This window comes from Rhinolophus hipposideros, assembly GCF_964194185.1.
Source record: "Rhinolophus hipposideros genome assembly, chromosome: 23".
In the NCBI taxonomy this organism is placed as follows: domain Eukaryota; kingdom Metazoa; phylum Chordata; class Mammalia; order Chiroptera; family Rhinolophidae; genus Rhinolophus; species Rhinolophus hipposideros.
The window spans coordinates 29817626-29835142 of NC_138069.1; the positions used below are offsets into that span (position 1 = coordinate 29817626).

Sequence of the window (17517 nt, forward strand, 5' to 3'; positions counted from 1 at the left end):
CATAATATAGCAGTACATATGCAAAATATTATAGTTATTATTTTAGCATACAACGAGGACGAAACAAGCAACTTCTAAAGATAAATAAATAAGTGTTCTAACCAGCCTTGGCTAATGAGCTACATACGCATACTTCTACCATTCTTAGATATCGACTGCATTATACATATTTACATCATGAGCTATATTACAATTATAAAAGATCAAATCATAGGTGAACGTCTTCATAATCTTGAAGTAGGAAAGGTCTCTTTAAGCAGACCATACGACCCAAAAGACGTAAAGTCCATAAAAACCAAAGGATACAAATAAAATTTTCTTTTGAAATTCGAATTTCCATATGGAAACAATATACAAAGTCCTAAGACCTTTTATCCTATTGACTTGATTTATAAAGAAGTCTCACAAATAAGTGAGAAATGAGCAAAGGATAGGTATAGTTTTCAAAACCACAAATCAGAAGAAACTAAAATAATCACAGGGATGTAAAGTACCACAGAAGAGATACAGTCAATAATATTTTAATAACTGACAACATAATATATGTTGTCAGATGAGTGCTAGACTTGTCCGGGTGATCGACTTCCTAAACTATATGAACATCGAATTACTATGTTGTACACCTGAAACTAATATAATGGTGTCTGTCAACTGTAATTGATAAAGTTTTTAAAATGGGAAGAGTGGGAGAACATAAAAAAAATTTTTACATAACCATCTATAGCTGTTACCTTTGGGGAAAGGAAATGGGAAGTAGGGGGAGGAAGTTGTCATTTTTCATTTTGTACTTTGTGAGTAGTATGAATTTTGTGAACTTATATATGAATTATTTTTCTTTCTTGCCCCCGCCCTCCCCCCTTTTTTCTATTACAAGGGTGTTGGCTGAGACTGGCAGGAAGATTATGGAGCATAGGTTTTTTAAAATTTTGTGATAAAAAAAGAAACTAATTTACACCCCCACAAAAACAAGTTTCCCCAATTTACAAAGTATTCACCATCTACTAATTCTGAAATATTTCATAAAATTTAAAGACTTTAAGAAGAGGTTATATGAATGAAACTCCTATATTAAGATAACAGAAATCATGACACGTTCTACAAGTAGGGTTTCCCAAAACCTGATCTTAGTGATTTAATAACCACTAGATTATTCTGCATTCCCATTAATGCATCCTTTGAAACTTCAATTTGATACATAAGGAAGTATCAAATACAGAAATCTGATTTCAATAGGGAACTTCAAATGGGGGTCAAAAAGCTATCAAGAAATCTCTTAAATAAATCTAGACAAAAGAAAATGTCCAATATGCAATTATGTGACAGAATAAAAATACATCTTTTATACAAGGGAATTTAATTTTTTTCGTAGTATTTATCCCAATGATGCAACCGTTCAAAAAAATAAAAACAAAAGCAAAACTCCACAAAATTCCATTTCCTCTAAAATTCATCAACAAAAATATTCACCATTACTTCAAGTTACATTTAAGATTGAAGTTTCTAGAGATCTTCAGAGTAAAGAACTTACCGATTCATGGCGGGATCATTCATGAAAGCTCGATAACCTTGCAAGTAAAACTTGCAGAGTGTCAGAACACCCAAGGCAACGAAAGAAACCGTGAAGACCAAACCCAAAAGAGAGTAAGGAGTGCTGCAGCATTCAGCAATGCTAGAAAAAAGGGCAGAAATATTGACAGATAAAAATTTTTTACTTGGAATAGAAACGTGAAGTTTTCAAATAGTCACCAAACTTGATCCAATCCTCATTAATTAAAATATCCCGAACCAAAATTTGAGATTAAATCTCCTACCCACTCTAATTTAAATCCATTCTTCTTCCTGTTATCCTCACCTACATTTTTCTAGCCCTTTGGCATAAATATTCAGTCCACAGCACCGTATCTGGAACAAAGTCCTCTTTCATTTAGCATCTCCTTCAATCGCATCATCTATCTCCTTAACACTCTTAAGGGCTTAAATCTTGTGCAAACCTTAAGAAACGTAATTAACATGATGATAATATTCAAAAGAAATGTGTAGTTGTCCATTGTTCCTTCTGAAAAATGTTGGCTGTTCAAATTGTCCAGGCTGTATTGCTAATGTGGTAACTTGCTGAAATTGCTTATGTGACCAAGCTGCTACCAGGCAGGGCCTATGATAACTTTGCAGCACCCCCATGTCCTCTCGCTACAATAGCATCTTCCATATTGCTGATGCTTTAAAATTAATTTAATTTAGGTTCAGATAAATGCATTTTATTCTAGGTTATTTCAAAAGCATGTCCAAGAATATAGCCCAACATCATTTAAAAATAATTTCAATACTGATATTCAACATAAGTTTGCTATGAATACCACTTATAAGGAGAACTCCAAGACCTTATACTAAAGCTTAGAAATACTTTCTTTCATATTTTATGGAATTACATTCAATACCTTCACTGAACATATTAGATATTAACTTATTAACAAGCATTTTGCGAATATATATAATACTATGTACCAATAGTTTGGATTTAGCATTCACACAGTATCTAAGAAATGTTCAAACCACTGTATCTTAAGTTTGAGAATCTCAGAGAAAAATATCATTTTTCTGGATGAGGAATTCATTCAGGCGAATCAATGCCTGCCCTTCACTGTGTGAGTAGCTCAATGCTCCTGCTACACAGTCATCCTTCCTACTCAACTGCCTATAAGTTAGTTTTTACGCGAAATATGTGAAAATATCTAATTTTATGGAGACAAATGTACATTATGATGAGAAAAAATGTCTGGTTTTCTGTTAGGAACCAAAATATCTATCAATCATGGTTGATGGCTAAAAGAATAAGTAATTTTATGGCCTTCTTACAAATCTAATTTCTAAAATGTCTGACATTTTTCTCAGAGAAACCATAATATGTTTAAATAAATTGTCCAGTAATTTAAAAATAGGAAAACCATGGTTGCAAATAATATTAAAAATTTTACTTCACTCTCATTGGGAAATATCTAAAAATTTTACTGAAAGTCCATAATATTCTTGCCTACATATTCAGAGAAATCTTTTACACCCAAACAACATAACTTAATTACATTTTCAAAAGGAGCACATTCTTTTTCTCTTTCTTTAGCAGAGAATATGGTGCTATGTTTCAAAAGAGCATACTAAAGAAAACAAAAGGTTTCAACCCAGCTTTAGGGAAGTAAAAGAGTTAGGGAAATTTATAAAATTTTTCTTCCCGTCTCGCTTCAATGAGATAATTTACTGATTTTAGTTTCTGTTTTAAAGCTGCAAAAGAACTTTCTTTCTGTTTTTCAGTTTGTGTGCGCTTTTTGTTCGTTTGTTTAGTCTGGGTATTCTCGTAAACTTGCAATCCTCCGTTCTGTAAATAAGTTGTTCTTTGGCAACGCAACACACAAATATAACCCGGCAGAGGAGAGCATCAAGAAGTCAAAGAACAACACTTACAAAGATGTAAGTTAACAAAAGAACCATATGGGAACTTCTATATTGAAAATCACATTAAAGCATTCTTATTTTAAGAATGGGCAATCTATCCTATGTATAAAAAAGAAATAGAGAAAAAAATTAGTTTGTCAAGATATCTAAGCTTCATCTAAAAATCTCAGTATTATTTCTTAGGTTGTAAACAAGTCCAAATTCATTCACAGCTTACTGACTGTGCTTTACAATGCTGGTAACAAATCTGGTTCAAAACGCAACCAACCCCAATCCCACACTTAGGTTATTATCTCATCACACGATTTCATCTCTTTCTCTTTAAATTACTTTTTGGATTTAAAAATTCTGCATAAAACCTCCACTATAACATTTACATAAAAGTAAATAGCAGTGAAACTTAGTAATAAATTGTCCATTGAAATATATCTGATATCAATTTATTGCATGTTTATAGATGCTACTTAATAATTAAAAGTGATACTTTCAGAAAGTACAAAATCTGACTCAGTACCAATAAGTTTATCCTCCTTTTTTGTTAAAATAGGTATTGTCACATGACATTTTTATTGATATTGAACTTTGTATAACATTTCCAATCTTAACAAATAACATGCTCCTTGAGGACCATAAATTTGCCTTAAACTTGTCACTCACTCCCTATACCACTCAGCGTGCAGTGTTCCATCATTTTGGATTGCTGAGAAACAATTGCTCCTTTAAGTAAAACTCAAGACTTTTGTTCACCTACGTATATTTACCTTCCAAGAGGACAGAGTTTCATTCTTGCCTTTTAAAGTGTCATTGGGCCAGGGAATGACAATGTATACCCATGTGCTAGATTCTGAAGGCTTGAGATTCATATTCAGAGTGGAAAAATGACAAATGTGGATCTAGCACAAGCTCATAGCAAAGACACTGAAGTGGAAAAAGGACTCTAATGACTTATTTTTCTTTTAAACTAAACCTTAAAAACCAAGTCTTAGAACCCCTTTGGGTTAAATAGTAAAGTACTATGATACACTCATTTCACCAAGTATTTGGCTCTATCTCAATACTGATGCAAAACATTCAAAACAACAGGGCATAGTGAAAGCACACAGGTAAGTCACAGGGTTTGCACTCAGATGGGGTTTCAGTGTGAGCGCTGCTTTTCTTAGCACTGTCACCTGGGCAAGTTACTCTTGGTAGTTTCCTCAGCCATAAAATGGTAATAATAATAAAGGCACCTATCTCTCAGGACTGCTGTAAAGATTAAGTATGAGGAAAAGTGTGTAGTAGTGTGGCTGGCACATAAATACTCAATAAATAATAGATATTTTTAGTGACATAGTTTTCTTTTACTGACCCAATAATTTAACTTGAAATTGAAAAACTATTTTTACAATGTGTTATGTATCTTCTCACAAATCATTTGCCACACTTTGGTCCACAGTGCAACCAAGGAGACCACGTTACATTAGCACCTCCCTGCGTTGCCAGACCAAGGCAGCCACTGAATGACAATCCTATCTTGATTAAATATGAAGTACTATAACGTGACTGACAGAAGTTAATCTGCAAAAGTTACTCCTCCTACATCCAAGTTTTCTCTTCCTAAGGTTAGACGTAGTATATCATACGCTCTTACTAATTACCTTGTCAGGAAAAGGAAAAGAAGCCTCTCACGTGATGCAGGCTGATCTCTAGTGCTGAAATAGGAGTAAATCTGAAGAGCAAACAGGACAAGCCAGAAAACCATGAAAAGTACAGGGACCACCAGTTGGTTCCACAGGGACATTCCCAAGGCTAGAAGGCCGTATACCTCCACTACCTGAATAAGAAAATGAGATAGGAAAATATCTTGCATAACTTCAATAAACACTTTTGAGCACAACAGTTTAATCTAAAGTCCTTAAAAACTGAATTGCTTTTATTAAAAGACAGTTTCAGCTAAATTCCGTCAAAGCTACCTATATACAGTAAACAGCATGTTTTTAAAACCTTACTGATTTTGCATTATTAACACTTGACACACACTCATCAAACAGCAACAGTAAACTGCCCCAACAGTTCAGGGATGAAGTCACAGTAAAGTCACATGCAGAGTAAAACTGCATCAAAGGCAGTACCAGGAGACTTGGGAAACTTACTCATATCTAATCAAAGCGATCAGGACTAGCATGAATAATGCAATATTATCTCTTGAGGGACTAGGAAAAAAATGAAACGTAAAAGGAAGAATTTTTTAGGGTTTATTTATGTCATATATGAGAAATAGTTTGATGGGAGACAGAATAATCACCGGAGAAGATTACTCTACTGTAAAGCAAAGATAGTTAGCAAGCTTTCCCCCAGACCAATCAATTCTCCTTGCTTCCACTGTGTATTTATCAAGCAACAGTTCTCAGTTTGGTTTGCCAAGTACATTGACACCACGATAAAAAGGTACACCTAAAAAGTTTACTGATCTACCGTAAGTCAGTAAATTAGCTTTCCAGTTTATAAAGCAATCTCTCATGCAAATGAGTCTCATAATATGAGAAGAGAGATGTAACCACATTTCTGGAGTTACTAAGCCAGGAACCAGACGCTGGTAACCCAACAGGGTTCCTCCAGGCGGGCTACATACTCTAACCTAAGCAATCTTGCTAGAACTCTCAATGGGATACCAGAATGTTTTAATAAACTAGAAAGATCTTAGATTAAAAGATATAGGCTTGCAGGTTCCTCTGGGTTCTAATCAGTATCTCTTTCTTGCTAGGTACAGATCTTTAAATATTAAGTTGAGATACACTGACTTGCAGGTTATTTTAAATTAATTTTTTTCATCTGTAAATCAAATGCTTTTTTTCTAAAATCTAGTCAAGATTAACCTCTTCCCCCAACTAGAAAATACTGGGGGTAAAAGGAAATTATCCAACTAGTTGCAAAATTATTATTAGCAGCAAACTGATCATTGAGAGGTAGAGAGCACTTTTCCTCCTTTCTATTCAAGAAACAGATCACTAAAAAACCTGCCAGTTTTCATTTCTTGCCTATTGAATTCTTTCCAGGTCATGAATTTCATAACCTATAATTTATTTTCAACTACGACACCTAGTGATGCATGAATCTTACGGCAACCAAGAGAGTAATAAACATGACATTGAAAATTGGAGGCTTTGCCCTATGGTGATTAAATAAACAGTATCCCATCGTATTTACTCGATATCTACTGTTTCTTACAAACTAGGATGGCTTCACCAGATTGAATTCAAAGAAAAAATACAAAAATTAAACTTGTCATTCTTTCTCTGAGTACAACCACAACCCTTCCCCCTGGAAGCAGTTCTTCGTGAAGACAGAAAATAACCTCTTTTTTGGAAGATCTACTTTCAGGAATTGCCCAGCATTGTGTAAGATAAAGAAAGAAGGTAGAATTAGGCTAAGGCCAAGAGCTTAGGAAAACTTTTCTGGGAAATCTGCCCCTGGGGCCACAACAACAACCAAAAACCCTGCTTCACTTAGTATCAGTTTGGTCAATCTGATGGCTTCCTGTACTTTACGGTCATATACACACAGTCAAGGGATAGAAGGGAATGCCCATTTCAACAACTCTTTTCATACCAATGTCAGTTTTAAGCTCTATTTACATAGTATACTGCAACTTATCAATTAAATCAAAGAGAAATATTTATCTCCTGAATATCTATTGCTTGTGTCTGGGAATAATTTGTTTTAGAGCAAAGTCTGAAAAAAGTAGGAGACAGAAGCACATTATACTGGCAAAATCAGTTCAATTACTATATGTAAATGCAATCCATCGTATTATTGACCAGAATTATTTTAACTTCTCAGTTTAAAAAAAATTAGGCAAACGAGGGAAAAAACTGCAGTCACAATACGACTATAATCAGGGGGCAAACACCAGATTTAACCTGTGGGTATTTAATTTTGTATTATATTTGTCTTCGTTAGAATAGTTAACACATACTGAATGAACATGGTTTGCCTGGCACTGAACTCATTTAAATCTCCCTATGAGTTAAGTACAACTGTTATTAGCTCCACTATGCAGATAAGCGAACTTAAGTGCCTATCCCCAGGTTACAGCTAGTAAACAGCAGCACCAGAGTACAAACCCAGACTGTCTGCTTCCAGAGACACCACTTCTCTTACTGCCTCTCAACGGAACTTCATAACGAAGAACCTCACATGCTCCTACTTGGGTTGAAAATAGTGACTACTTTGACACCGTCAAACAAGACGTTACCATGACCAAGACTGTAAAATAAAAGTGAACTAAATATTTAATATAGTTAATATTTATGTAGAATTTTATCTACCTGTGTGTGGTTGTCAGTCTTACCTGAACCAATTCTCTGTATGCCGACTTAGCAAGATTATAAGGTACTAAAAGATTAGACCCAAGAAAATAGAGAACTTCCAATCCAGTAAAAATCATAGCAAATTTGTTGATGATAACAATTGTCTCCAGAGGAACAAGGCAGAGTCGGGCTAGCAGAGGAAGCATGTGAGCTGAAAAGAGCCAAATCTGCTTCGTTTTCATGACACAAGAGCATAAAGTACACACCACCAATTGACCTAAAATGGGAAGGAGAATGCATTTAATTTTGAGATTTGGTAGCCACAAAATGAAAACAAAAATCACTGTTGATAAGGATGATGACATGGCTTTTGAAGAAGTCTAATTAAGATCACTTAGATCAAATTTTAACATGTTCTATGAATTTTGAGCTGCAATTCCACAAGACTGAGTTGAAAAAAGCAGCACAAATATCCACTGGTCTTCATTACATTCCAGATGGCATGTATAATATGGAGAAACTTTAAAAATGTCTAAGTCGATATTACAATTCATGTACTACTGTTGTACATATAGCTCCTTTTACAAAGGTGCTCAATATTTAACTCTTCTGGTCTACAGGTGAAAGCATAAAATCCAAGAGACACAGCTACTTGTCCAAGATCATGCTCCAACAAGATTTATTCTGAGGTTTTTGATCTTTAATTGCTTTTACAGGCCCATGCAAGCCTTCCCAAATGGCTCAATAATTAAAGTTAAAACCGAAAAGTTTAAGCAACAAAATCTCACAGAAGGTTATGCATGATCATTACAGAAAAGTTACAAAATATAGAAAAGTTGAAAAAAAAGAGAAAAACAACCTCAATCTCTTACAATCCCATGACTCATTGCTTATATCTTGGGTCCATTAAATGAAGAATTACATGTAAAGCCTTAGCATTATATCTGAAACTCGGTAAGTACTCAATACAACTTAGCTATTCATATTACTTGTTACCTTTTCAGATTTATTCTATGCACATGAATATACACAAATACTTTGTGGAGATTTACATGAGGAGATTTACATACCATTTTACAACCAGCTTTTTTCATTTAATACATTAATGTATTAAATAATTTCATTTAATACATGTAAGTGTGGCATAAATCTCCCCACACTAATAAAAAATATATATGTTACATATATGGTTACATATGTTACATATATGGTTATTTTTTCAGTTGTATGATACGTTATATTGAAATGTATACACAACAATATTAGCATTTGGCTATTTTCAAGTATTTCAGTTACAAAAAGCTTCATTATGAATAAGCTTGTACGTGTACAACATCCTAGTATAAACTACTTGAAGCACATATCCTAATATTTTCTTAGACTCAATTCCTAAATGTGGGATTAACTGAGTCAGAAGAAACATTTTATTAGGCTTTTGACACATGCTAACAGACTGCACCACAGAAACCAAACACCCAGGGTACAGCGTACCCATTTTCCCATTGGCATGCCAATAATGAAAATAACTTAAAGAAGAGGAGGACAAGGAATATCTCCTAAGTTTCTTTTTATTTGTATTGTGTTGATAACCAGTAGCAGTGACATTACAAATAAGCGTATTAAAAATTGTGCAAGTATTTGGTGAGATGTTCATTCATTTTCTTTGCCCAATCTTCTACTAGGACATGTAGCCTTCTATTGTGTGATCAAGATATTAATCCCCTTTGCCATGTACCTGTATGTTCCCAATGTGTCATTCGTCTGAATGTTTTAGTAGCTTTTTCCTCTTATTAACATAGAAGTTTTTATTGTAAGTAGTCAAACCTATCAATCTTTTCTTTAATGGCTTCTGCCTTTGGTGCCATGGTTAATTACATGTCTCCTTTTACTCAAGATTATACAAGTAATCACATATTTTCTTTTAGCAATCTCTAATTTAAAGACTAACATATTTGAAATTTTTCAATAAGACAAAAAGTAAAGATCTAAGATTGTTTATTCAGATGCTTAGTCAGTTGCCTCACATCTAGCTACTGGAATCTTCCAATTGTTTTCTCATTAATTTGAAATGCCACTTTAGTATACTTCCAAATCTTTTGTATATTTGAGTCTGTGTTGGAATTTACTATTTTGTTTTCAATGACCTACTCAGATGACAGTACCACACTGTTCCATTTCACTGACTGGACAAGTCTCCTCTCATTGTTCCTTTCAGAATATCTTGGAAATTTGTGAACACGTTACCTTCCAGATTAATTCAAGAATCATTTAGGATGGTGTCAGATAGGTACTAGACTTATTGGGGTGACCATTTCGTACGGTATATAAATATCTAATCACTATGTTGTACACCTGAAACTAATATAACATTGAATGTCAACTGTAATTGAAAAGTAAATTTTAAAAAAACAAAAACAGATATCTAGAAGTCCTAGAACTAATTCCTTCCCCAAAGAAAAGAATCATTTAGTAAAGGTCTCTTTCTTCTTGCCAATGAAAAGCAAAACAATACTTTGGGATTCTGTTTGTGTTCTATCCATATTATTGATAGAAGAATAGAAAAACAGTCACCATTTTTACACATTTATTAACAGTCTACTGTGGTATAACTCATGTGGTATTCTCCCACAAAGTATTAATTTTAGCCTTTAAAGAACTAATATAACTAATATTCAAATAATGTGAAAAACATTCGTAGAGGCATACAAAAGAGGAAAATCCATTAAAAAAAAAAGGAGAGGCCAACCAAGTGAAATATGTCAACATGTTATAGGAGAGAAACCAAAGACATACACCATCAGGCAATTAATTAACTGGTTTTAGTCAGGCCACTCCCTACAGCTTCCCCCACCCTGGGAGGAAGATTCCAGTTTGCTCTCTGGAGAAGCTGAAACTGGCTCCTGGACACCATGCACAGTCCAGGGCAGGTGAGGTGCCCAAATGAAAAAGGGGGATTAAAATAAAAGTCTGCACCAGAAGACGCAGGTCTAGATCTCCAAACACTGCTACCTCGTTTGTTGCCACCCAGTTCTAGGACATAGGCTTCTCCTACAGGAGACAGGAAGATTCCTCTTTTGGGAAAACTGACCAAGTCCAAGTGAAAAGACCTACAAACACTTACCCTTAGGAGTCCCCCTAAAAACAGCCAGTCGCACTTGAATATCAACTGTGAAACACAGCCCACTGGTAAACCCAAAAGAGATAACGCACTGTGGACAAATGATCAGTCAAGGACTCCCAGATATTTAAGTAAAACTTATGGTTTAAGTGGACTCAGGTGGGGCCTAGGCATCAGTGTGCATAATTCTTTATTTAAAATAACCAGGTGATTCTACTGCCGACTTGAGAAACACTGCTGTCCCATGAAAGACGAAGACCAAATCAAACAGGAGAAAGATCTCAGAGGAAATGGAGAGAATGCAAGAAACAAAAGAAAGCTTCAAAGAGGTAAGTAATATATCTAAGAAATAAAACACTATCATAGTAAACAGTAGTCAATAAAAACAAGCTCCTGGATATTAAAAATATGTAACAAGAAAATACAATAAAAGTGTTGGAAGATCAAGTTGGGAAATTTCAGAAAGTAAAACAAAAAGAAGGGAAAAAGGAGAGAAAAGAAAAATGTAACAGTAAGAAAGTTAGGTGCTCAACGTAGGAGGAACCTTAGCCAATTAACAGGATTTCCAGAAAGGGACAAATGAGAAAACATCAGGAAAATGATCATGAGTCGAAAGAAGAGGCCTCTGGGGATTAACACCTGAGGGTGGAGAGGAGTGATGCAGGAGAGTCGATTTTCATGATAAAACTGCAGTATTTCTTGACTTTTAAGGAAATGTTTAAATACTAAGAATAGTTAGGATTTTCTTTCTTTCTGGCGTATCTTACTTTCGTTGTGCTCACAGCTATGACATTGAAATTTCCTTGTTCAGCATGATGGAAACTTCCTCTAAGCTCTGAACATTCCCATAAGCCTATGCCAGCACATTCAGTGCTCAGTTCTGGGGTTACAGGCTTCATTTATCTTCTTTCATAGAAGAATATGACTCATGTGCTATGATTCTCTTTAAGACGACGACTCCTCTTTAGGTGAAAGAAGGAAGGAGTCGTACTGTTAGTGGAAATCTCTCCTGTAGCTCCAAAAGAACAGGAAGTTGTTTACTGCGATGTGCCTATTCCAAGTGGTAATTCCGAATAAACCAAAATCTCAATGTACTCTTTGGATTTCAGAATTCCACTATTAGAAATATCTCTAAGAAAGCTGCAACCCTAAGAAATGATGGCATATTCAAATTACTTAGTTTTTCATTAAAAATTCATTAGTGGAATGGAAGAAAAGGAGTGGAAAGTTACTTTAAAATCAAAGTCATAAGACATGCCACTTAATAGTTTATGGATTTTGTTTTATTTCTAATTAACTGAATCTCAGTTGAGTAAATAGATCATCATAGCCACTGAAATGAACAATTTAAGGAAATATGTTTCAGATTTATACTAAACTGCATCTATCACAGAATAAAAGAGAATATTTTACAAGCTTTCTACCTTAGCAAATATTTTCATACTTGAATGTTACCATTATTGAATACACCAACGCATAGGATATAATCATAAAGTAACATTTTCATCTCCTACTGTCTTTTAAAATCCACTCTGTGAATCCTACCCCTAAGGTTAAATCCCATTAACTTTCCTAATAACCTAGCTAGCTTAGGTTACACTTCTCAATCTAGTAATAACCAAAACGTTGAAACTGACTTAAAGTTGAGGCTTTTCCCTTAATCTAGCTCTGGTTCCGCTCTGGTTTCCGATTCATGGAAAGAGGTTCTAAACACAGGCCTCCTTTGCACTATGGACAGAAAAAGCTGTATTGCGAGAGTCGGTGGAGCATTTATGGCAGGATTCTCCCCTTTTCTTTGCCAGCACCATCTCCCTCTCTTCCTGACTTACTCATGATTGAAGCAGGTGGAGAGGAAGGAGACGGAGGGAAGTAGCCAATTCTTACTTGAGTGTACTCTAACAAAGATATGGTATTGCTGCTCCCTGGAGTTGGGGTAATTTAAAACTGATCTTTCTCCCAGGTAATTTAATGGGTTATTCTGAGACTGTTCTCATCACTGGATCTCATCTGCAGTACTCCTAGTGCTTCTTATGGACCCTTTTCTGGCTGTTTTAGGTGCTTTCCTCAGCTGTTGAAAATCTGTAAGTTCAATCTCTGTTGGGGTCTTGTCATCCTTCTAAGGGGCTCTTTTGGAAAGACTTAAGAAAACTCCAGACACTCTTGGGGCCTTCATGTAGTCCATAGGAAACATCCTTTGCCTACACAGATTAGGAAATACAGAGAACCCTACAAGACATTTTCACTACACAGTCAGAAAACTCAACAGCCAGCTAGCCAGTCCACCTTTGGTCTTTATATCAAATTACAATTATAATATGAGGCACATATGTAATTTTGAATTTTCTGGTAGCCTCATTTTAAAAACTAAAAAAAAAAAAAAAAAAAAAAAGTGAAATTAATTAACAATATATTTTATTTAACCTAATATATCCCAGATATTATCATAGACATTCAATCTATATAAAGAAACCAACAAGACATTTTGCATCCTTTTTGTACTAAGTATTACAAAACTGGATGTGTGTTTTACACTCACAGTGTATCTTAAGTGGACTAACCACATCACCAGTGCTCAGCAGCCAAGCCACATGTGGCGAGTTTGGGACGGTGCAGCTTTAGATTTTGTGACGTGGTCAGACACTAGTCCACAGTACACCCCCCTAGTCACAAAAGACATGTGACTCTCCAAATGCTCCACCGCCGAATTCTTGAGTTTAAGGGCTGGGGAGGTATTTCAGAGATAACAGTTCTCTCTAAAGAATCCTCTTCTATCTCCAGCATTCAACCTTTAAACACCTTCTGCATGGGTAAGGTTAAGAGCCACAAAATAGGTTTCTCTCACTTCCTTTTTTGCAACTCTGGCATGGGAAGGTCTAGTACCTCACTTTACAACATATCTATATTGCTTTGGGGTCTTAGCCAACACTTTTTATTTTTAACATTCTGCTACCCGAATATTTCAATCATGTCTCAAGTTCTTCGTGTTTCTGACAATTTATTTTTGACTATAAGGTGATGGCTTTCAATAACAATAAACTTTAATCTGAAAAATAATTAGCTTTATTTAAAAGTTAATCTCCCCAAATAATTAAAATACTGCTAAAAAAGCACAACCAATGTATGATTTTTAAACATGCAAAATAAAATAACACCTATGCATGGGGGAAAAAAGACTAAGAAAACGTCACATTTAACAATGGCTGTATTTTGAAAGAGTCGCCATGAGGAACTGAGTTTTCTTTTCTTTTTCTTTTTTTTGTAGTAAGTATGCACCAATTCTATAAGACAGTAAGACTGGTTAGTGCCTGCCTACAGTTTAATTATTTTGTAATACTTACCTATTAAGGCTGTGGTAAACCGATTCATGGAAAGAGGTTCTAAATACATTGGTCCTTCATAGGCAGACTCCAGTTCACTCCTGACGTAGTCCCTAGACAAGTAAAACGGCAGACTGTGTTACTTTCCAAGTGCAGACAGAGGAGAGAAGCAAACAAAGCACAGAATTCCAATAAAAGGTATATTCTGTTAATAACATCTCTCTCCACATCTATGCTAAGGAAATATTTAAGTATAAGAATTACATAGGGATGGCCTTCATCTCCTTCTTCCATGCACTGGGAACAGAATTTACAGAAACTGAATTTTACTATGCAGAACAGACAGCCAAAGCTCACTGTGGGATTTTCTTTCTTCCCATGACCTTATTAAATACGTTATGCCCAGTAGAAAGCCAGTCGAGGTGCCATCTCTCTACCCTACTACTTAATAATATCTAGTAATATTAAATATTTCCTCTTTTGGCTCTCTTCCACCATTCCCCCAGTCATATTTTCCCCAAAGTTTTGTCCCCAGTTATATTTAATTACAGGTAAAATCCCAAACGAGTTAGAAAACTGGCTCATAGGAGGACAATTCTTAAAAACTGTCACTTTCAACTCTACAGGGAATCTACAATTAAAATTGTAATAATGAAGTAGGCTACAAATTCATTTTGAAACAAATCTTAAATCAAATATTCCTTTATTAAGTTTACTTCATTTAACATGTGGTTAGTCAGAAATAAGATTTAAGTCGTAGCCAAAGAGCCTTTGCACTCTGAGAAAACAACTTTTAGGGCCTAGGCAGGAAGCACAGAAAGGGAGAATTTAATTTATTATCAGTAAGTTAAGTGGTAACACTAGAAGATGGTTGTTTAAGTTTGTATGACATCAAAGTGAGGACATTTGTATTAAAAAATTCTTTTTTCTTCCACTGTTGAATGCTTTATTCATCGTACTTCAAAATAGTCTGAATGTTTCCAGTATTTCTGAACAAACTCATACGGCTGTATTTACTTTTTCCATGAAATTACTTCCTATTAGGCAATCAAGTTGAATTCCTTTAGCACAGCACAGCCAAACATGAAATGACCCTTACATAATCAGCAAGGAGAGTATTGCCGAAAACCAAAATGGAAAACCCAAATAAAATTTTTTTAAGACTGGGAGCAGTTTTGGTAACAATCATAAAAATCAATGACTAAGCTTTATGGGTGACTTAGCAATTCTCTATCACTCTATGATGACTACTTGTAACTCATAACATATTAATAGTCTCCTTCTATTGAGACAAAGTCAAATTCTCAAGAGGAATAATTTTAATGCAGTTGTTGTCAACCAAGGGTGATTCTGTCCCTGAAGCGACATTCTGCAAGGTCTGGAGACATTTTTACTTGTCACAGTTTGGAAGGGGGAGTTCGGGGTGCTATGGCACCTACGCCAAGATGCTGCCAAAACATTCTACAGTTCACTGGACAGCCCCCACAACAAAGAATTATCCAGTTCAGAAAGTCAATGGCTGAAACCCTGTTTTAATGTAGAGATGCACAAATGCTACATGTGTAAATTACATATAAAATCTGCTTACTAGATTACCACAGGTAACCATCAATGCAATCATTATATGTTATAGAGTTTTAGGACAGAAAACTAAAGAATTAAGAGACATTATGAAATTTAAAATGTATGAATACCTCTTAGATTTATGAAGTCTTTGAAGACACTATTAAAGAAATAAATTTATATTTAAAAGAGATCTCACTCTGAGTCCCATTACTACGTAGGCCTCTGAAGCCAAATAACTTCTTTGTGAGCACACTACATCCCTCCCCAATAGATTCAGTTTAAAAAGAGGCCAGGGATGCCAGGGGTTGGGGAGAGGAGAAGTGGAAATGACCACTTAAAGGTACTAGGCTTTATTTTGGGGTGATAGAAATGTTTTGGAATTAGATAATGGTGATGGTTGCACAACGACATTATGAATGCAATGTATGCCACTGAACTGTTTACTTTAAAGAGTTAATTTAACACAATGGAAATTTCACCTTAATAAAAAAGGGGGGCCTACAAGAGCAATATCCCCAAGGGGAAAAGCCAAAAGGTGCCCCAAAAGGATCTCAGTCCCCATGAGCTCTCACAATGAGGGCCGAAGGGAAGAGACTGGGTTCCCTGTCATGGTTTCTTTCCCTCATTTGCTTTTGTCATCATAGTATTGATGTTTTAAAATATAACTCAGCAAACTCAACATTGTTCCTGAATTTCTTATTGTTGAGTCATTTGTTAATTGTTTTGCATTATTTCCTAGCCTACTTTGGTTTACCCTCTTTTTAAAAGTTTCTTCATCTTTAATCTTTAGAGTCTCTGACCTTATATTCTAATTTCACAAAACAAAACTTCTAAGGAAAATTAACATTCTCTATGCTTTTTAACTCAAACAGAATTTGCTGTATCCATTGTATGTTGCTAGCACTGCTAGGCTCTGAGAATACTGCAATCCCTGTGAGCATGAAGCTTACAAACCAGGAGGGGAAACATACATTACACAAATACTTATCCTATCAATTATTTAATTACAAGTGTGATGAAAAATATAGAATGTTGTGAAACGTTTTAAAGTTTTTAAAGATCTTCAAGTTTACTCTATTTAAAAACTGTATCTTTTATTTTCACTTTTAGATTCTTTTTCATTTAGCTAGTTCTTTCTTCCTTTTGTCTTTTATTTTAAATATCACTCATTTTACTTATCTTACCTCTAATTATTATAGGGTTATTAGAAAAGGTTTTAATGTAACTATTTCCTTTTCTTTTATCGTACCCTGTACTCCTCTAGGTTTTTTTAAAAAGCCTGTTCTTAACTTTCTAATCCTTTTTATGATTTTCTTTTTAGTTCTTTTTCAGTCTCCATACAATCATTACTTTGTGATTTGTTGAGATTATACGTGGGATACTTAGGGAGGCTGCATTCTAGAATAATCAGCCTTTAGACCATAAACACAATACCCCGATGTTAAGCAGTTTCTTCCCACTAGCTCTCTCATTATGCCCTCCTCTAGGACCCCAGGAATGGCTCTCCCTCAATGCTGCAATGTCCCGTTACTGTCCATTAAACTGTCCAAAAGAACCTGAGTTGTTGGATCAATCATCCTACCACATAAATTAATTAACATCTCCCCTAAGGACCTTAGATCATGTCCCTTTGCTCAACTCCCCTCGCTGTCCCTTCTGAAAGAAGAATCTGGGCACTGCATCCCAAACTATACAGAAGAACTGAAATAAGGATCAACGTTAACAAAGATCTCTATATCTAAATTTTAACTTCACGGTATCTCATGGTGGAAATGAAAACTCT

The 17517-nt window shown here is 35.0% G+C and overlaps 1 protein-coding gene across 13 annotated transcripts in view; it reads right to left on the bottom strand.

The window, feature by feature from the left end:
• The window catches only part of RNF145 (ring finger protein 145), a 67438-nt gene that overhangs the window by 32137 nt on the left and 17784 nt on the right, over nucleotides 1–17517 (bottom strand). For all 13 annotated transcript variants that reach the window (XM_081035689.1, XM_081035688.1, XM_081035694.1 and 10 more), the window contains 4 exons: nucleotides 14190–14281; nucleotides 7775–8010; nucleotides 5082–5257; nucleotides 1529–1669 (listed from right to left, as the gene is read on the bottom strand). In XM_081035689.1, the coding sequence (XP_080891815.1) occupies nucleotides 1529–1669; nucleotides 5082–5257; nucleotides 7775–8010; nucleotides 14190–14281 (645 nt within the window). The remainder of the gene's footprint in view (nucleotides 1–1528; nucleotides 1670–5081; nucleotides 5258–7774; nucleotides 8011–14189; nucleotides 14282–17517) is intronic.